This window comes from Haemaphysalis longicornis, unplaced genomic scaffold (assembly GCF_048455015.1).
Source record: "Haemaphysalis longicornis isolate Haplotype H1 unplaced genomic scaffold, Haemaphysalis longicornis Haplotype H1 scaffold_80, whole genome shotgun sequence".
Lineage (NCBI taxonomy): Eukaryota > Metazoa > Arthropoda > Arachnida > Ixodida > Ixodidae > Haemaphysalis > Haemaphysalis longicornis.
The window spans coordinates 596,493-618,579 of record NW_027526446.1 but is presented as its reverse complement, the minus strand read 5'-3'; the positions used below and the strand labels follow the sequence as shown (position 1 = coordinate 618,579).

The 22,087-nt window shown below is 50.2% G+C and overlaps 1 protein-coding gene across 1 annotated transcript; it reads left to right on the top strand.

The window, feature by feature from the left end:
* The first annotated feature begins 645 nt into the window (after positions 1-645).
* On the top strand, positions 646-14,977 carry LOC144150828 (leucine-rich melanocyte differentiation-associated protein-like). Its single transcript, XM_077682187.1, has 3 exons — positions 646-1,351; positions 11,182-11,442; positions 14,324-14,977. Exons 1-3 carry the CDS (start codon positions 1,140-1,142, stop codon positions 14,487-14,489), a joined length of 639 nt encoding a protein of 212 aa, XP_077538313.1. The 5' UTR covers positions 646-1,139; the 3' UTR covers positions 14,490-14,977.
* Positions 14,978-22,087: the final 7,110 nt, after the last annotated feature.

Below are 22,087 nucleotides of genomic sequence, written 5' to 3'. Positions count from 1 at the left end.
GGAAAATCCGCTAAATTGGCATCACTGTGCGTAACGTGCCACCATGGTTATAGTTGTTTCTGGGATGAAATGTTTTTTGAATGGGGGAGAATTGACGCTGGAAGGAAGCTCTAGCTACGTGTCCGCGCATCAGTCACATAGGAAGAGTTAATTGTGATTAATGCGCAGACACCTACCAGCCAGCTTCATATTACCTGTTAAACATACGCAATATTTTTCAATTAGTGTAGTTCACTTTACCGCTGCTCCGGCTACACGAAGACGCACTTTGTTGTTGCCATTGATGCTAACACGGAATGTGTTACGAACGACCGCAGGCTCCGCTTGAAGGTATAGACGACGCGGATAAACCACACTTCTCGCAGCGGGTATCCGTAACGCCTCTTCAGCTCGATAAGTCGGGTGATCGTTACTGAACACGTGACTTCCACTTACGCGGCAATTGAACTAGAGATATAACTCGAGCAAATAGTCAGTTATCTGGTCAAAGGCGTACGTGATAACTGACTCGGGTTATCTGACTCACATTCTTTCTGATTAGGTGTTCGCTGCGATTGCAACTGGTCAAGCACACACTGTGGTCACGAGGAAAAAACGACCCGTTCGCTCTTGTAGCCAGGAATACAGACAACATGCGGCGTACGCTCGACGTCGACAAAGAAGCATACGCCGGAAATCAGGCAAAGACGTACACAACCGGCGGATTTGACCGTTCTGTCCCGCACTATTGATCGAGCTTCAGCAAACCACTCGATTGACGCGTTTCCTGATAGCGAATGCAACGTTCAGGTCTGTCGTGTCTCATGCTTTCGTACGCTCTTTCTATCGGGGCCGAACCAAACCCGTATCTCTGCGTATCTCTTCAAAACATATCGCGCGTGCCCTCTAGGCTCGCAGCTCCCATTCTGCCGCCTCTTTCGTCACTAGTTCTGCTGTCGATTCGCAGCAAACCTGACGTCTAACCCGGATTCCTACAACAGCCGCGCCCCAGCCTCTTCGCAACGTTGAACTTTGCCGCTCCCACGACTTCCCGAAGAGTGCCAGCTGCCGCGTAGCGCCGAGATCACTCCGTGTATGGTGCAGCAAAGGCGCGGACATCGGTACACGACTCCTGCGGCTTTCGTGTGGAGGAAGGAAACATGTGCGCGGCGCAGGCTTCGCCGCGGACCGCTCAGAGGCGGTACGGCCAGACGACGCTTCCCGACCCTTCTGCGGTGGCCGGCCTGAGCTCGGGGCCCTGCAGGAAGCAGCTGAGCCTGGCATACGAGGAGCTGACTACGGTGCCTTACGGCCTCATTGAGAAGTACACCGCTGACGTGGAGGTCCTGGATCTCAGCTACAACAAGCTGACGTAAGTGCACGACGCACGCCTGCGTGATGAGGTCGCCTGTTGTCGTTGCCGTGCCTAAACTCAAAGGGAGGGGCCACCAAGACAGAACAGAACTATTTCCAATTTGAACGAACGAGCCTTTGGCCATGGTGGTAGAAACGTTCATTGGGCATCCTAATGAGAATACGATGGCATTTGGTAGCTTACGCAGCTCCATTCCAGTCACGGGAAATTCTTTTAACCGAAGGTAGCATCGAAAAACTTTCTATTTTCGCGCTACAGTGACGTAATAAGCGTGAGCACTGAAAACATAGTAACCAGTTTGTTAGCTGCAGGCTATCATTCAAACGATACGTTCAAACGGAACTTGGGGCCCCACTGGAGCAGTCATGTTTCTTGGCGGTGGCTTAGTTCGGCCACGGCCGCCAATCTCGCAAACGAGATTCCGTGAACTCGGCAGGCATGTTCAGCGCATATTGTGCGCTGAACAACATGCCTGCCGAGCGTTGCCGCAGTCGTTGTCTTTTCTAAACATCTTTTCCAAACAAATCTGCGTAGCGTCTAAATGCCCCAACAACAATGGACAGTCAGCGTGTGTAATCTCGGACAGGCGCGTGAGCCACGCGCTTTGTATTCATAACGCTCAGCGGTGCACTCAAGTGGCTCGCTTCCAGGAATAGAGCGCTTTTAGTTATTGTAGCGTGAGCTACACTGGCCGAGGTTGAGCAGTTTCGCGTGGCTCCTGGAGAGCCGTGCTGCGCATGCGCGAGGAGCAATGACGTCACACGGCGCACATAACGCTGCTCGCTGCCCGGCGTCTCTCACGCACCCCACGCGCCCAGCGTCTTCGCTGACCTCCGTTCCGCACGTGGCGGCCCGGTCCACGTGATGACCATGCGAAGGGTGGCCGGGTGTGCAACCGATGACCGGCGTGCGCCTGTGGAACCAGCTTAGCCCAGGGGCGATTGGTGACGCTGCGCCGGAGACGCTTGATAAATATACATGTGTCACATAATGCGTGTACAGTGCGTGTGTCATTGAAGCAGCAGTAAGCATGATGATCAAGCCAATCCTAGACAATCAGGAAAGCCAAGAATAACCAGCTGAACCTTAGCTCACGCTACGTATATCCTGGCGTAGCCGAGATGAGCTGCTGCTAGTATTTCTGATGCCCGCAGGACGGCGAGTACTGGGACCCGCCGTTGTGGCTTAGTGCCTGAGGCGTTGTGCTGCGGAGCGCAGGACAAGCCGGGTTCGATCCCCGCCGCGGTGGCTGCTCTTCTGGTGGACGCGAAAAGCGATGACGCCCGTGTGTTGGCATTTCGTCGAACGTCCCTGCAGGCGGTCACAATTATTCCGGAGCCCTCCACTCGGCGCGTTAAAACCCCCAAATCGTGAAAATAATTTATTTGTCTTGTTCCACTAGGTCGGGGATCTCCACGTCCAGGGACTAGAATCACGAACCGGCATGGTGGCATCAAAGACCTACCGATAATAAATGACTCGATAGTCAATGGACCAGAGGGGCAAGCCCTAAAGACTAACCTTTTCAAACCAGATTATTGACTGGAATCGAAAAACAATCCTAGTCATATATGAGATGCGATAACTTACTATACGCATAATAACCGTATTGCTTATTTGTGGCGGAGAACACATCGAGCATAATGGCGTACGGCGCGTAAACGTTACGATATCTACAGAGAACACAGCTTGGAATGGCGTATGCGGCAGTGACAGCGTGTGGTGGCATTGAAACAAGCACGCCACAAAACATTATATGCACGAGGTGGAAAGCGAATCGAGCATAATTAGCTACGACAAAAAGTAATGGTGACTGGCTACAACGGAGAATGTACGTACATACAAGGCAGTGCACCATCAGGACGGCACACATCGGAATGGATGCATATTGCGGCCTGTTAAAGCAGAAGACAATGATTAACAAAGGTAACAAATACACGCGCCACTTAATGAATGTTGAGTACAATGCCCACCAAACCAATTCCGGGAAGAGGAAAATATTTCATTGCAGCATTGCCAAAAAATGCCGATATTAACATATTGTAAGGCCCTTGAATAACGGGTGAACCAGGACGTTTATTCGGCGATCTAGTCGGTACCGAACACCGGACCGAGAGCGATGATGATGATGCACGGGCGAAGAGGATGGGGTAATGTTAATGTTAATGAGAATGATCATGTTACGGCGAGGAGAGAAAGCGGGAGGTTGTCCACAGTGCAGGAACAAGTCCCTGGAAGTGTCGTCGATGCCCATTCCGTGGTGAAGCGACATCCGCGCTCGATAATTTCCCCTCCGAGTGGAGGCGGGCGCTTGACCGCCAGTGTTCATTAGGCTTCAGGCGTGACACGTGCACGATTTCTGTGCCACGGTAGCGACGGTCCAAGGGAGCTTGACTATGCGTGACACGATAGTTAACAGGGTAGTTAACAGGGGATGTTATCTCGAGGACTGTGTACGGGCATGTGAAACGGTGAAGAAATGTTTTACATAGTCCTGGTCTTCGACTGGGCGTCCAAAGTGAGACCTCGTCACCAGGGCACAACCGAGCAGTACGGTGGCTGGTGTCGTAGCGGTCCTTGCGGTCGTGCTGGCTGGCTTCAGTCTGCGGTCACAGGAGAAAAACTGTTCTGAGAGTGGCCTAATTTCACGGGTTTTTCCCAAGTACCGGCCGATACAATGAGTTCGGCTTGCTGAAAGATCTGGACAATTTTTCCCGGAATTTGCGCCTAGAAGAATATTTTTTCGATAAGCCGGATAAAGAGCGCACTGCCCCACCCTCCCTCAATGTAGGGCGGCAGTGGACACCGAAATCGGAGCGGGAAAAACATTTGGACTCGTACATTGAGGCCGTTCAAAGAGACGTCCTGCGGGCTTATAACGCTCGCAAACCAGTGGCCCGGAACCTTTCTGAAGAGGAGCCCGAAGCACTTAAGGCACTGGGTGATCGAACAGACATTGTCATAAAACCGGCCGATAAAGGGGGAGGGATTGTAACACTTAGTAAACCAGACTACATTAAAGAAGGCCACCGTCAGTTAAATAACGAATTTTTCTACAAAAAACTTGACGCAGATCCAACTGTTGAACATCAGGAAATAATAACAACACTAAATAATCTTGTCAAAATTGGGGAAAGAGAGCCACGCCTCTGTAAAGTACTTACAGCAGCACACGCAACGCCAGGAAGGTTTTACGCGCTGCCTAAAGTTCATTAAGAAGGGAACCCTGGTAGACCAATAATTTCGGGAACAGGCACTCTCACCGAACCAATATCAAACGACATAGACTCCTTGATTAAGAAAATACCCGCCACCCATTCGGCGTATCTTCGTGATACTAACCACTTCCTACGGGAAATCAACAACATAAAAATCCCTGATGGCGCCTTCTTTGTAACTCTAGATGTAACTTCTCTGTACACAAATATACCTCACCGAGATGGTATTGAAGCCCTGGTTGAGTCCTATAGCATACATCGGGATCACGATTCTCCAAGCCCACAAGTTATTGAAACTTTGACCAAGCTATAGTGCTGGAGTTAAATATCTATGAATTCCACAATCAGTATTACCTACAAATAAACGGCACTGCGATGGGCACTCGAATGGCACCCAACTACGCTAATATATTCATGAACGATCTCGAAACAAAATTTCTATCAGCCCGTGAAATTAGACCATTTTTTTACAAACGCTTTTTGGACGATGTGTTCCTTATTTGGACCGGTACGGAGGAGGACTTAATCGACTTCATCGAGCTTTTCAACAAGGCCCATTCAAGCATCGCATTCACGTACACCTATTCAACCACGGAAATCAATTTCCTTGACGTGCATATAAATACAGACAAAGGAGAATTGATCACTACCGTGCACAAAAAACCTACCGATAGGCAGCAGTATCTGCACTTTGACAGTCGTCATCCGCGCCATTGCAAAACGAGTATCCCATACTCGCAGGCCCACCGATTTAGGAGAATTCGTTCCCGCAGCGAGGACTTCGAGGCAAACGCAGAAAACTTGCGCAATGTACTCGCGAAGCAACAAGACCCACCACCCATAGTCAACCACGCTATTTGCAAAGCGGCCAACCTTGATCGCAAATACTTGCTGCACCATGAAAAAGAACTAAACCAGAAAGGTAGAGGCAACCTAGTTTTGACGTTCGGGGGCAATTCCCCAAACATAAACGAAATTTTGAAAAAGCACTTCAACATGCTACAACAGAGTGAACGGCTTTCGAAAATCTTCCCCACCCCTCCTCGTGTCGTATACAGGCGCCCCGAAAATATTAAAGATTACCTTGTAACCGCCAAAACTGAGAGGGCACCCAAAGGTGGGTGTCAACCATGCGGAAAGGCACCGGGTGCCGCGTATGTAAACACAAGCAGACAACCATCATCATCATCATCATCATCACCAGCTTATTTACGCCCACTGCAGGGCAAAGGCCTCTCCCATTATTTTCCAATTACCCCGGTCCTGTGCCAACTGTGACCAATTTATCCCCTCAAACTTCTTGATCTCATCCGCCCATCTAACTTTCTGCCGCCCCCTACTACGCTTGCCTTCTCTTTCTGCCTTCTCTAACTTTCTGGGAGTGTGTGCTTTCTGCCACCACGGTGGCAGAAAGCACCAACTCCCATTTAAAACATCTAATTCACGCCACACTCGACTGCGACTCTTCCAATGTGGTGTACCTTCTGGAGTACGGTGCTTGTGGCATTCAATGCGCTGGCCAGACGGACACGGCATTCCGCGTGCGCTTCAACAATCACCGCGCACATGTTCGTTCACTACCGGATCTTCCCTTATCCCGACATATTTACTCCGAAAACTACCCATTCGATTCCATCAAAGTTACACTTTTACAGAGTGGATTTTCTACTACAAGAGAACGCGAACAACGTGAATCTTACATTATTCACAAATTCAATACCGTAAAGGCAGGAATGAATGTTAGGCCGGGCGTTATGTCGTCTATACATGCTGTTGAAAATCTGTCTGCGGAATAATCCCCTATCTAAATTGTAAGTCTCTATGTTGTTTAAACAAGTAATCAAGCTATTCTTATTTTATTTAGTCCCTTTCTGGGTTTTCAGCACAGGCGGCACATACCGCAAACAACACCGAGGCGCCCGCCGTCGTTTACTCTAACAAAGGACCCGCGCGACTCCCGCGTGCGGTTAGAGGATTAGTTAAGCGCCTTTTCCCTGGTTCGTGGTCAGGGACGACTGCTTCGACTGCCCTGACATGGCGGAAGAATAGACCCAAGAATAGAGAGTTTTAGCAGTCCGTCCGTTCCGTCGGGTACGTAGCTAGCGTGTTGACCGGGACCCGTCTGGGCACTCCAGCATTCGTCACGGTAGGGGGATTAGCTCCGCCGGCCTGCCTTCACCATGTCCGCGCCTCCTCACCCTTTCTCCTCGCCCTTATGCACGCGCAGGCGCAGACAGGTCCTGGTTAACCCGGTAGCAACGTAACGAACGGAACAGACGGACTGCTAAAACTCTCTGATGATGAATGCCGCCCGCCCGTCCTGCCGATCGGCGAAATTGTGCATGTTTTGAGCCACAGTGCGGAGATCGTACCTACACTCTTAACGAGCCTTCCTATTTATTTGTAGGGTTGGCGTCACTGAAACATGTGTGCGGCTGCGACCGCTTCCTGTAAACTCTTCCCGTAATGTCAGTGACCATTGCAATTCTGTGCCCCCTAGTGATTGTGAGATCCTCCCTGTTACTGCTTTGCGCTTTCCTTTCTTGCGCAGAGCGGCGCCCTTTTGAAGCGGCCGGTCCCTGTCACTCTTTCTACAAGCTGACGAATGATAGAGAACAGTGTTTTGAAAGAATTGTGTACTCTTCTCTCCCCTCTGCATGTTTACGTTTGCTTTTGTTTTCTCTTTTTTTCTCTCTTTCTCTTTTTTGGAAACCTTTACCTCGCCTCGCCGAGAGTGTGTTCGTTGTTGTTTTCTCCCCAAATCCCCCTCTCTCTTTTTTTTCGGCGTCATTGGACGACGAGCTTATAAATACGTGCAGGGAAATGCGAAATGTTGTCTTGATAAAGGTCGGCATCCGACCGAAATGTCCACAAAGAAACAGTTTTGTTAGAAGCTATACCCATTTTTACTATATATATATATATATATATATATATATATATATATATATGGGTGTGTGTGTGTGTGTGTGTGTTAGTAGTAGGAATTCATTTTATACACGTGTCGTCAAAAGGAAGAGAAGGAAGCATCCATCAATGACAATTTCGGGGCGGGGGGGGGGGCGGTTGTACCCCCTAACTTCGCCCCTCCCTCACTGGTTACGCCACTGGAGTCAGTAGGTCCGATTGGCCAAGTCCATGCCCTGTCGAGTAGGTCCGATTGGCCAAGTCCATGTCCTGTCGATTGGGACCAGCCTGTTTACTCCCGTTGATTCTTTACCTTGTGAAAGCATAAGAGCTAGGTGCAGTTTAATGCAACTTTAAGTGGGCGCCAGCCTTCGCCTACCTGTTGCCCTTCTCTTTGGGAAAGATGTTGCGAACGTCAACAACTGCATACGTTCACCGAGACACCCTAACGACTGACCGACAGTGGCGTCTCTACTCGGTAGCGCAGAAAACTCGCCACGTGAACGAAGGATTGTTGAGGGTTTGCGCTACCGCCGAGAGGTGCCGCTAGTCACCAAGGGCGCCGTAAAACCGGACTTTCAGCCTTTCAGCACTTTCAGTTGCCCCGCTTGTTTTGTCTTTCACTGAGTGACACTGACACCGACCATTACTTCAGCTTTACCCGGAATCCTTCCGGTCCTAGAGAGTAGGCCGACTAGAGAATTGCGTTCAAACCAGAGCAATGCTATCACGGAAGGGTCACCAATATCGCCATGGGCGCCTGTGTTTGGGAGGAATTTATGTATTATTGTGAAAGCTCATTTGCCCTTCTAAACTTGCAATGCTCTTGTCTCCTACGGTAGATGACAGAACGTCAGGCCTTCTTCACGGAACAGAACAGAAATAGGACGCGCTGAAGGGCTTTCTCACGGGCAACTGGTCTGGTACGGAGCATACCGGTTCGTTGACGGGCCACTGTGACAGGTAGGAGTTACCAAGGGGGTGGCGGGGATGAGGCCGACGGAAGTGTCGGAAGGATACGCAAGTCCCAGGCGGAGAGTGCAGACCCCTGTGGCGGTGATGCCCGCCGAAGGTCATGTTGTCCGAGGGTTTCCGCGAGGAGCTCTTCCATGGAAGGCATAGGAGCAGCCCCTTCAAGAGCATCGATGCGGGTATGCCTGGGAATTGTCCAGTGATGGTGCGGAGCACGGCCTGATAAAGGACCGCTAAATGTTTCTTTTGAGTCGAGGTTAGGTTGTAGGCTCGAGCGCCATAACAGACGATCGACCGCTACCGCCTGACAGAGCGTGAGGCACGCCGACTGATGTGCAGCGCTAAATTCGTTCTGGAGGCGAGAGATTAAGTGGAGCATTGGCTTTCAATTTTTCCGCAATTGACTTATTCGCTGTCGAGCGCTGTTGTGGCTAGCGAGGGGGAAGCCGAGCAAGCGAATACGACCACAGTAGGAGGAAATGGGTGTGTCGCCGATGTAGATATGGTATTATGCATACTAGTGGTTGGCTGTTAAACCCGCACATGCGCCTGGTGAGTGCACTGCCTGTCTTCCCCCGTCAGAGCAACTAATCGATATGACGGCATTTTAAATTGAGAAAGTCAGCCCTGTAGTGGCTGGCAAGTCCACCTCTTGTATTTGTACATATTTACAATGTTGAGATGTAATCTGTTGTAAATTGTCAAAGACAGGCAATAAATACACAAAACGGGCTCGTAGCTCAATCGGTAAGACAACGGGCTCTCGTAGCGTTACTCTATTCGTTCCAGGTTCGATTCGTGGTGGTGCCAGTAACTTCTTTTATTTGTTCGCGGGAGTTTTCTGTTGACACCAGCGGTCGCGAAAGAACCCTTGGGGGGTAGAGGTAAAAATCTTTACTTGCTCAAAAGGTCTTTCGCTTTTTCCAGTTCTTGGTTTCGTTCTATCGCTGGAATTACATCATTGCAGCGGTGTGGCGGCTATTGGCCGCCTTCGTTTCAGTTTCAGCAATTACTGCACGCATTCGGTGGCCGGTTTAAAAAGGTTGTTGTTGTCATTAACTTTATTAGAAAGGAAGGCAAAAGGCCAGGGGGGGAACAAGGGAATGTGGAAGGCAGAGCACAGTCTTTCAAGGGATCGTCTTCAAGGGATCTCTTCGGAAGTCGTGCAGAAGACCACTACTAAATTACCCGTACTAGGCCGCTTTTTGTGGCATAAATAATGATTTCGAAGGGTGTGTCGCGTGAGAGGGATGTTCGGTCGATGTAAGTTGAAGTGTCGTGGTGAGGGGGAGTGAATGTACGAACGCGAGAAAACTTGCCACAGAAGCAGCACGCACCACGTGCCGCCCCGTGCTGGCGATAAATGTAGTCTTCGCAGTGCTTCCAGGCGCGAAGGAAAGCGTGACAGCGTTTGTCGGAAGTGTTGCACATTAGAGCACTGCACGGGCCCGGGCCCGACCCGGCTCTCGGGCCGGGCCGGGCCGCCCGAAGTCGATTATCGGCGGGCCCCGGCCGGGCGCGGGCTCAATGCCGCGGGCCTGGGCCGGGCTCGGGCTCGACGCCGTGGGCCCCGGGCCGGGCTCGGGCTTGAATTCATAGGCACGGCCATTCATAGGTCCCACGTGAGGTATAGAAAAGAGCATCAAAATGAACATTCTTGGTTTATTTTAGCGCGCTTCTTGCTGTTAGTTGAACGCACTGTTTTAAAAACGTGTTTTGCTAGGTCTGATGGTCACTATACTGCAATTTTAATGACATTTCCTGTACAGCATCAAGATTTTATATTTGGGTGTATAACATACCAAAGATACGATTACAAGGAATGCCCAAGAGGGAAAGGAAATAATTCAGACATCATGGAGCTGTGCACCTATGTCTATGTATGTACACGTGTGTTTTAGATGTCCACAAATCAAAATGCGGCTGCCGTGGCTGGGAATCAAACTCGCGTGCCAGAGAAACACCACCGCTTAACAACCACTGCAGGTGAAGTATTTCAACGCGCGCACATACTCGTTGATTCAAATGCGGATAAAAAATTTCAGCAATACCAACTTGTGGCCGAGACGAAGATGTGAAGATGCCAAGAGTCTGGTCATCAAAGGTGATGGTGTCTCTCGTATATATACGAGCTATTATTACGCCGATGGGGCGTGAACTGCAGGCGGTGAAAGCTAAACTACCTTAATTTTTAAACCCTTATTTTTTTGCGTTTCAGTTTATGACGTGCTTGTACAGACTAGATGCTCCGTGTAATCGCCCGGAATATAATAAACAAACTCTTCAGCGTCAAATACCGGGCCTGGTCACACACGTGCGGGCCCTCCCTAGGCCAAAAAATAAATTACCGGGCTGGGCCGGGCCTGGGCTTGAGATGGCGGGCCCGGGCCGGGCTCGGGCCAGGCTCACTTATGAATGCCCGGGCTCGGGCTAGGTGCTATGGTCCTAGGTCGGGCTCGGGCTTTGCGAAGCGGGCTCGGGCAGGACTCGGGCCTTAAAATCAGGCCCGTGCAGTGCTCTATTGCACATTCCCTTTAAGCCATCCTATTTTCTCCACTCTAAGCAGCGCGCCTTGTTGTCATGAAATTTGACACTAACCGGGATCTGCGGCGAATTAACCCATTCCCTTCGGCTAAGGGAAAGACAGACGAAGCTGGTCGGTCTTTTCGAAGGTCTAGGTTTTTCGCTACAAGCATGCATTCAAAACACTGAAGCGGGCTCTGTGTGCAGGGACGTCCGCTTCCTGTCGCACTTCGAGCGTCTGCACACGGTGATCCTGGACCACAACGCGTTGAGCTGCCTGAGCGTGGTCCCCGTGCTGCCCACGCTGCAGGTTCTGTGGCTCAACTACAACCGCCTCCTGAGCCTGACCGTGTTCGTGCCGGGGCTGGCCCGGAGCTGCCCTCAGCTGCGCGTGCTCAGCCTCATGGGAAACGAGCTGGCGCCCTCGTTCCTCAACAACGGCACGCACGAGCAGAACACCAACTACCGGTGAGAGCAGCTCATGGCCGCCTGTGAGCAAGATTTTGGACTTTTAGGCGCGCCATCGCAACGATGAAATAGCGCTGACAGTCAAGGAGGGACCGAGAGGACGCGCACTGGGGTGCCCCCCTGGCCCCGTCCTCGCGTCCTCGCCACTTCATCGTTGTCTGTCACCAATGCCGGGAGAGAGAGAGAGAGTAAACTTTATTTTGCGAAAAAAAAGGGGGGGAGCACGTGGTCAGATTCCTCATTTCAGGATCCCGTTGGAGCTTGCTGCCTTCTCCGCACGTTCCACCAGCCGAAGCTGAGTGTCGCTGCTGGAGCTGGCCAGTTCTCTCTCCCACTGCTCATAAGAAGGGTTGGGAATTGGGCGAACATTTGGGTTTTTCTGGCAGGCCCAGACCATGTGGTAGAGGGTACAGATCTCACCGCAGTGTGAGCATGTGGCGCTGTAGAGGGTGGGGTTGATGGCGTGAAGTTTAGATAGGTGTGGGAACGTGTTTGTCTGTAAAAGCCTGAGTTTATGCTCCTGTTCCTTGGTGAGTGACGGGTGGGCAGGAGGATACTCTTTCCTACTCAGCTTGTAGTGCTGTGTGATGCCTTGGTATGTTACTAGGGGATGAGGCGCTTGAAGCCAGTCGTCTCGCGGTGCCCGGTAGGCTAATTCTCGGGCTGTCGTGTGGGCCATGACATTGCCGCGAAGGGACGAGTGGGCAGGCGCCCAAACCAGACTGATCTTGCGTTGAGGGGGTCGCTGGAGACGGATTCTTGCAGCTGGTCTTGATATTCTTCCACGTAGGTAGCTTCGGCATGCTGCTTGAGAATCAGTGATGATTGTATCGGCTGAAGTGTGGGCAACGGCAAGAGCGATGGCTGCTTCTTCTGCTTGGGTAGTGTTGATTCCAGTAAGTGTGACACTAGCGACATGCTCGGTGCATTTGGTGACGACAGCTGTCATCGTATCCATGCGAGCGTAGTCGGCAGCGTCCGTGTACACAGTTTTGGGGTTTGATCCATGGACTATATCTAATGCCTGTGCTCTCGCCGCACGTCTTCCTTGGTGAAACTGAGGGTGCATATTCCATGGAATAGGAGCCACGTAGATGTTTTGCCTTATGGTTGTTGGTATGTCCATGGAAGAACTGCCTTGTTCTTCTGGGATATTGTATCCAAGGCGACCAAGCAGTTGGCGTCCTGTTCTTGTGGTCGCTAGACGGTGGTGCTGGTTTACCAAATGAGCCTCTATGAGCTCCTCCACCGTGTTGTGTACTCCCAGTTTGAGAAGTCTATCCGTTGCCGTGCTGACGGGGAGACCAAGTGCTTGTTTGTATGTTTTCCGAATGAGTGTATCAAGTTTGGTTACGTCGCTTTTGGAGAGGATCGCATACGGGATGGCGTAATTGATGCGAGAGATGATGAAAGCTTGGACAAGCCGTAGCGTGTCTGCTTCCTTCATCCCTCTAGTCTTCGTGGTGATCCGGCGGAGCATGTGAACAATTTGTCCTGTTGTTTGAGCTAGGTGCCGAAGAAGTATGAAGTTGGAGCAGTCCTCTTGAAAGGTCATCCCCAGTATCTTTATGTGTGGGGAAGGCGTGATCGTAGCTCCGTCAAGGGTAATTTGGATGCCTGGGTCTTGATGTTTTCGACTTTGGCGCTTCCGGACAAGGAGAAGCTCAGATTTCTGTGGAGAGCAGCATAAACCACACTTGGCTGCATAAGCTTGCACGATGTCAGCAGCCTGCTGAAGACGATCTTGCATTTCCCCTACCGACCCTGCACCCGTCCATAACGTTATATCATCGGCATACAGGCCGTGTCGAAGGTCAGGGATCGCATCTAATAGTTTGGGAAGGCCGATGAGGGCGATGTTAAATAGCAGTGGGGAAAGAACTGCGCCCTGTGGCGTGCCTCGACCTCCAACTTGAATGGGAGGTGATTGTGCGTCACCGACCTTCAGGACTGCTTGCCGGTTTGTAAGAAAATCCCTGGTGTAATTGTATATCCTGGCTCCGCAGTGGAGGTTATTGAGATTGTTCAGAATCATTTGATGATTTACATTGTCAAACGCCCCTTTTAAATCGAGGGCGAGAATTGCTTTGGGTGTGTGATTATTGGCCTGCATCATGATTTCCTCTTTGAGCTGAAGAAGAATATCTTGGGCACTGAGACTTGGTCTGAATCCGTACATGGATGTAGGAATTTGGCAAGTATCTTCTAGGTATTGTTGTAGGCGAGCGAGGATGACGTGCTCGAGTAGCTTTCCTATGCAAGACGTCAATGAAATTGGGCGGAGATTCTCGACGCTTGGCTCCTTTCCTGGTTTCGGTATTAAATGAACCTCAGCCGTCTTCCATCCCGGTGGTATGACTCCCTTTTCCCAACAGCCATTCATGAATTGTGTGAGGGATGTGACGGAGTCATGGTCAAGGTTAGTCAGTATCTTGTTTGTGATACGGTCTTGGCCGGGTGTGGTATTTCTCCGTATCTTGGCTAGCGCTGCCCGTACCTCCGATTCGTCAATGGGCCTAATGCCGGGAGCAACGCACAGCCCGTAATATTATTGACGTATCGTCAAGAAGAGGCGCGTCTTGGAGTCTGTCATGCCGCAGAAGAGCGCTACAGGTTTCAGCTGGAAGGTGCAGTAGCAGCGACAACAGTTCGCAGAAGGTATATACAGTAAAGTAACGGGGTTACGGATGGCAGGATCAATGTCCAGATCGATTCGCTCTTTGGGCACTAAACGAGTGCGAAAGGAAATGACCAATTCTTGTCATTGCGGTTCTTGTATAACGCTTTCATCACTATATATGCGCTTCAGAACTTAGTAAGTCGCGCGCACAATTTGAGATATCGCATAACCCGTCCAATCGTCTCGCCGCTTCCTCTCCAGGCTGTACGTGATCGCGCACTTCCCCAAGTTGGTGTTCCTGGACGACCGGCCGGTGCTCGCGGACGAGAGGCACAAGGCGCACGCCGTGGGACACCACATCTCCGAGATGCTGCACGCTCACGAGGCGCTCGTCACGCGGAACAGCCTTAAGGGACTCCTCCGGTAATCTGCACCGACAGCAACGTTCGGCTTCAGTCGGGGAATTCATGTGGGAATTTGTGGAAAACGACGTCTTCCTGAGGCCAAAAAAAGAGAGAGAGCTTGTCCCGCAAGCTCTACATTTGCCTCACCGATCCAAGGAATCCTGCAGGCACGTCCAGCAGGGAACTTACTTTCGTGGTGATCTGGAAACATCATGTCTTTCTTTCTCCATCGACATCACCTGATTGTGACCTGCGACGAAGAGAAGGCCACCACGTTGCCAAGCACCATTGACATACACGTACTCTTTCTGCCTCATCAACCTCGATTTGGCACACCTAAGCACGGTATCTGGAACTGTCCGGCTGTGCAAGGCGCGCTCTTCCTCTGCCACCCGCAGCCCAGTCAGGTTGTCTGACTGATAACGAATCATGGATATGGGTGCCACTTTATTGTGGTTCACTCGAAAATTCAGAATACATTTGTAAATAAAGCTTCCGATGGTACGGCAAATTTTCGCGAGAAAAAGGTTGCCTTCCCCGTTCAGAGGAGACCTTGCACAAAAATCTGCAAGTACGAATGATTTCCAGTCCCGATCTTTTCAGGCCACTATTTCCTCCCGATCAACCAAATCGTCGTCACGAGACCTGCGCAGCGCTGCGGATGCCTGCAGGCAGTGACGGTGTTCGCATTGCTAGAAAGCACTTATCGAAAACTGTTTTTATTCTAGGTGTAACCATTCGTGGCGGTGGTTCCGGTGAAGGAGACACGCAACCATCCGCCCTCAACCAAACCGGTTGTGTAGCGCACAGTCTTATAACGTATGCCTCGCTGACGAATATGACGAATGGAGGATTCGCGGGAGACCATAACAGGCATCATATTGCGAATTAGTTACGCTAGTCATCCACTTAAACCACAGACGGTACCATCACGCCATGCACCCAAGTATTTTCTGTGTAGTGAATTGGTCAGCGTGACATCGCGATCTCAAGTCTGATTGGGCAGCCAGAAACGTTGGCGCCAAAAGCTTCATTCTGATTGGGTAATGGTTTAAGAAATGGAGCAAATTCTTACATAGTAGGCAGCGCAACAGTTGTCCAAACAAAGTATTAGGGCAAAGCGTTGCACAAGACGGAAGATTTCATGTTGGAAACTCCCAAGGGCCTAGTGGTTTGCCAAGAAGTTTTTGGCTAACAACTGTCGTCGCACCTCGGTCCTCTCTGCTGGAGGTATATATATATATATATCATTTTTTCTTCACTTTCTTTCTTTCTTTCCAAATTCTTAATCTGTTTCAATGATCTACCACATCCTCCCCTTTGCTTTCCGAGGTTTTCTCGACTGCCAACCCTTATTTCTGTGTTATTTTCAACGAGCCCCTCATTTCCTATTCTGATTCGCTACATGCATAGCGAGGGCCTCTGTTCTGGCAGTCTTGTTGCCAAAGGGAGCTTAAGAGGGTTCAAAGCTGGTCGACCACTCTGGACATGTCGTAGACACTCGAGTCACGACCCGGGGGTTAACAAGAAGGTCCCCTTCACCCCGATTAGTCCGAATGGCGCTGGCTACCACCCCCAAGCACAGGAAACAAACATACCTAACATAAATACCCCAGAAAGTGAATGGGAAAATCGCCCCGCCGGTAGCGTAGTGGTTATCGCACCAGACCGGTATTCTGGAGGTCGTGGGTTCGGATCCCACCTGGCGGGCATTTTTTCTTCACTTTCTTTCTTTCTTTCCAAATTCTTAATCTGTTTCAATGATCTACCACATCCTCCCCTTTGCTTTCCGAGGTTTTCTCGACTGCCAACCCTTATTTCTATATATATGTATATATATGTATATATATATATATATATATATATATATATATATATACATATATATATATATATATACATATATATATATATATACATATATATATATATATATATATATATATATATATATATATATATATATATATATATATATATATATATATATATATATATATATATATATATATATATATATATATATATATATATATATATATCGAGCCGCAAAGAGAAGGGACGAACGGACATCGCTTGACTCGCAACTTGCGTAATCTGTAAAGAACAAATAACGGTTTGTAGTCTCCTGAAAGCTCAGTGTTAATACCACGCCCGGTTCGAACCACACATATGACTCAGCAAGATTACGGTGGCATCTACAACACTCCCGTGGGCCATTTAACAAAGTGGGCCCCATGTTTTAGTTTTAGAAACAGGCTTTTCTTGACCCGATCGACGAAGTATACCTACGCCTCGTCAACCCGACTGTCTCATCAACCCGAAGAATACATCATTCCTGCATTTTCATTACAAAAAAAAAATGAAGGAAGCCCGGTAAGACTTGAATGTAGCGAAACTGTACCCAACCTTCCCGTCCATCACGAAAGTTCAAGTCCACGATTGCAGCCGATTTGCTTCGTCGCATCCGCAACGACCTTTACTCCATTAGTGTTGCTATAAGTGTGAGCCTCTTTCGTTTCTTTTTTTTTTTTAAGTGATAATCATTGGGCATCACCTTGCTATGATGTGCTCGCTGCGAACAAGTGTTGCCACGAATGGCGAACGCTGGAGTTCTTCTTTCGGCCAATCTTCGCCAATCTTCCTAAGTGGCTATGCTTGGCTTTACAAACGTGCGCCGGGGATGCTGGGCGGTCACCGCGAGGCAAGCACACACAAGTGCAAGGCATTTTCTTGGTTTTGTTAAATACCAAGCGGTCGCCCCGAGGCCCGCGCTCACGAGCGCGCACTCGGAAATTTCTTGGTATTTTGAACTGCGGACACGAAAAATTACGATTCGCTAAACAGCTCCGCTGTTAAAAAAGCTGGCGTTTGTGTGGCATGAGTACGAGAAGTTTTCTTTGCATTGCTGACTGCGTAGGAAACTATGCCGCGAGTAAAACTCGCCTTATAAATTTCTGTACAATCATGAGGGAAACATTTTCCGTCCTGAATCTAGTAATCTGATTCATTAAACTGTCGGTTAGCTGACGGGCACGATCTTTCAAAGAGTACGGCACCCAAATGAAAGGCTCATCTCATTCGTCATCACCTTTCAGTTATCAGATTTAAAATTCAGGATGTTTTTTTTTTTTTTTTTGATTTGGGATTTGACGTCAACCCACATGTCCTTCATTGAAAGTCAGTTCCAAGTCCAAAACCCTTTATCAAGTTCAGAATTATTTGATTGATTGATTGATTGATTGATTGATTGATTGATTGATTGATTGATTGATTGATTGATTGATTGATTGATTGATTGATTGATTGTGGGGTTTCACGTGCCGACTCAATGCAGGCGATGAGGCGCGCCGTAGTGGAGGGCTCCGGATTAATTTGAAACACCTGGGGATCTTTAACGTGCGCCAAAATCTCGAGCACACGAGCGTTTTTGCTTTTCGCCTCCATCAAAAAAGCGGCCGCCGCGGCCGGGAATCGAAGTATGCACATCGATAATGCACTCCGCTTCCATGGAACACTGAAGCGCGCCAGCCAAAGCACCGATATCGTCCTTCGGTGCGAGCTGATGTCGGAGCAGCTGAGGGATCATATTTTTTTATTAAAGTGGGCTTTCTCAGCGAGCACGAAGTTGCGGGCTCGCTGACTGCACTTGCGCAAGAGGCTATCCGGTGAGACGGGCAATCCGTTTTGGTCAGCTCTTATGCGCCGTTGCTGGTTTATTGGCGCGTGGTTTTACAGTATACGCCTCGAGCGCGGCCTGTAGGGGGCTAAGGTCCCTTAGTACGGGTGCCACTGAAATCCCCCTAGCGGCCCGTTTCGAAAGCAGGCGCGGGAGCCTCCGCCCCGTTTCGCACTGTCGCCGCTGCTTTTGCGGCCTGTTGACGACTGAGATTTAGCGTTTGCGGGCGTTGGAAATCCATGTTTATGTGGAACAGTCACTGTGTTCGCAAATTGGGTGTGTTTACGAGAATGTAAATGTTTCTGACGCGATCTTAGTGTGGTATATTCGGTCTGTATAAGCGCCAGGTGTGTGTCACAGGCCAGCGTCGCGGAACCGGCGTATGATGGAGCCGATTGTAGTTACACTGACCTGAATTTACTAGCCGTGTCTCCGTAACCACCGGTTCCTCAGACGTTCATGCTACGGCTATACACTACGATTTAAATCGGTTTTGTGCGCTTACTAATCAGCGGAGCGCTCATAACTGACAGCACGCCAGTTACGTTTGCCAATATTATACCTCAGATATTGATCATCACCATCTACAAGCCAGTCTGTGTTAATTTCGGGAATATTCAACAAAAGTACGATGGACAATGCATAAATATACTCGGGGATCAGCTCACGACAGAGTCGTCTTGCCGTGAGGCGAGCGCCCGCAAACATTCATCTGCTACATATATCATCTACGAGCAGCTCGGAGACAGGCTTAGAATATAATCCGCGTCCGCGACTAAATGCTTCTTTGAAAATCGTCATATGGCTCAGGGAGCCTGCAGAATAAAGCAGACACTGAAATCAAAGGGCCTTTTCACATGCCACACTCTTCCAACAACACCTTTCATCGCTTGTGAACTGTCTACCCTGTATACTTCCAAAAATGCGGCCGCCGAACGATCAGCTATTCGTCGAAGTCGAAAAACAAAACGACAGTGAACGCAACGCGAGATTTCTGTGTGTGTGATTACTAAAACGTTCATTGCTTGAATCGGCTCCGCATTTGTGCACAGCATCCCCCTCCCCTACCCCTCCCCCACCCCTTCCCTATGTCTCGCGAAATAGCAGTGCATTTCGCGTATAGTTGGTCTGGTGAGCCCTACCTGGCTTAAAGGGGTCCTGAAATACCTTCCGCCGATGCATGGATGTACATGTACCCAAATAAAGCAATGTATTTGCAATCTCCTCCCGCAAGAATTTTGTTAAAGCGATGAGTATTAGCTGAGAAATCGTAAATCAAAAACCGCGCATTATCGTCGCTCCGCGTTTCCTCCTCCTCTCCGCTGTTGACGGCGCGCGAGCTTTGCCTCCCATGATGCTGCGCTCCGCAGCGGTGACGTACTTCCGCTATTGCGCTGCTACGTCGTCTGCTACGGGCAAGCTTTGTTGACACCATGAATCCCGCACTTCGCTCAAGGCTGGAAAACCGAACGAAAAATCTGGCCGCATGTGTGCGGCGGCCTGGCCTTGCCCTTTCGCGGTGTTCGTTGGTGCAGTTGCTATCGGTGGCACGTGACTTTTTATCGGCGGCGAACTCGCAGCCGTGCGGGGAAGATCGTGCGCTCGTTCCCTTTGATGCACCGACACTGTTTATCCAAAAAGTGCCGTATCAGATGTGGCCCCGCTGGTGCCGAGTCTTATTTTGCGGCGGTCGTAATTCCTGCCGGCGGCATGTGAAAAAGACATTTTAAATCGATACAGAACCCGTGCACAAAACCCTTCAATCATGTGACCAGTTCAGCTTGGGGCGACGCGTGGTGGAGAGCGGCAACGTTGGCAAAGCATTCTCCACCGCGGCTCTGAGCTTTCTAGCGCTGGAGCGAGCGCCACTTCTTTGAGAATCTCAAACATCGGTTGCCTTGACAACAAGGCACAAACCACTGTAGAACTCAGTTACAGTTGCGTGTTCCCGGTTCAGCTCGGGGCCTCACCTCGCGACATGTGGGCACTGCAGGCGTACCACCCACTCCCATTGGGAAGTGCGAGATGCGTTTGACATTACAGGAGGCGATGGTGTGTGTGTGTTGTGGACGTCTTTGTTTCGCGATGCAATGCGACGTAGCGCTTCTGCGGGTGGATAGTGCTTCCCATGGTCTGGGTTATCTTTCTCGAGTGACGTACGACTCAACTTCGCATGGGGTATGTGCAGTGTGCGTGGCTAAAAGCCATCTCGGCTTGTGCGCCGGAGTTAAGTGACTTGCTGTTCGTCCCCGCAAACCGCGCGCGAGGTGAGTGCCGAAGTTACGACGGGCAGGAGGAGGCAACCCATCGTCTTTCAATCGCGGTTCAGACTTGCAACGCATGTTGTGACGTTGTGTTCGTTCGAAACCCATCTCTGGATTGTTTTGAAGTAGAATAAAATGTATGCGTCAAACCCGGGCATTCGGCTCAGGGCGTTCTTTGTGATTGCACGAAAGAAGTGCCACGGGGCTTCAACGCTTTCTTTACGGAACGTACTCAGGTAAGGGAATATCCATGTCGTGTTATGGCCGTGCTGCATTTATTACAAACGGTTAAACGTTTGTTTACACTTGTTTCGTTTGTCGTAAAATGTCCAAGCACTCCGGCACTGCGCCGGCAGATCAGCCGGCGAGCCGACGCTGAGCAGACGACTCATCTCTTTGCCGGAAATGCGTGAAAAAGCCGCCCAATAGCAGGATGTCTAGCTCATGACGAACATCTGGGAATCGATGATGTAGACCTGTGAAGATGGCGGCGTCCAAAAACACGAAGGAAAGGGTGAGAAAAAAGCGACAAACTTTGCAACAAAAGTGTGAGCTTTCCGCTGCGCGTAAAAGAGTAATACTTGGCACAGATGACGTTGACGACCCAATCTAACGATTGCGCTAGTTCATTTAGTGTGCTCAAAACGCCTTTCAGGGCCCCTTTAAAGGGGCACTGACACAAAATTTTGAAGGCGAGATAACTTCGGAGATAGATTGGTGGGAACAAAAATACATCATCTGCAAAATATCAGCGGCTAATACAGCCTAGAACATATTTAAAATCAATTTTGAAGTGTGCGAAACGCAACCTAGCAGCCAGAATAAATAACATCCAAACCCGTCACGAGTTTGTGTTTGCCGCTTCCGCACTACCGGCGTTTTTCGCCGGCTCGGCCGGCTCGCCGCTCCAATCGGAGGGCCGGAGGGCGGAGCTTCTGCTCTCGAGAACGAACGACCCGATCGTTGGCGGCGGAGGCGCCGTGATTTCGTCAGCTAATCGGGCAGCTGGCCGCGACCAAAGTTCTACAGCGATTACAGGCACTCTGTTTCTATTACTGTTTAGATTTCGGCGCACGTTAAAGATCCCCAGGTGGTCAAAATTAATCCGGAGCCCTCCACTACGGCGCGCCTCATCGCCTGCGTTGCGTCGGCGCGTTAAACCCTGCAATCAATCAATCTATTACTGTTTATTACCATTGGATGCGAAAACGCGCCGGAGGCACGAAAAACTCACTGAGCTAGCCGCGCGGTCGCTGTGCAGGCGGCGGCCACGGCCGCGAAGTGGCCCAGGCCGGCGCAGGTAGCTCGAGTGATAGCTTGTTACCGCTGCACGAAATTGTCCCCAAGTCCCGACCATGGTGGCTTACATGAGAAAGGAGTTAATGATGCGATGGCGGGTTGCATTAAAAATTGTCATCTGCACCGCTTACGAGAGCGGCACTCGAATATCCGCCGCAGTGCTAAGCCGAACACATCTGTAGGCGGAATTGTAGGCAGACCGGCCGGCTGCTCCCAGCGCGCGTCTTGCCACCCACCGTCTCGAGCGTCGCGCGTCGTTCTTTAGCCGCGGTAGCATTCGCACTCGCAGCGCCTGCGTCACATCCACGGTCGCTTTTTAATTAAGCGCCTATCAGTACGTGGGGGCATTCGCAGAAACTGCCGTCGATGCGGATTCGAC

Excerpts from the sequence above, each read along its gene's own strand:
- LOC144150828 (XM_077682187.1), top strand. The coding sequence starts at position 1,140 with ATGTGCGCGGCGCAGGCTTCGCCGCGGACCGCTCAGAGGCGGTACGGC. Across the intron at positions 1,352-11,181 it reads CTCAGCTACAACAAGCTGAC|GGACGTCCGCTTCCTGTCGC; the intron begins GTAAGTGCACGA and ends CTCTGTGTGCAG. Across the intron at positions 11,443-14,323 it reads GAGCAGAACACCAACTACCG|GCTGTACGTGATCGCGCACT; the intron begins GTGAGAGCAGCT and ends CTTCCTCTCCAG.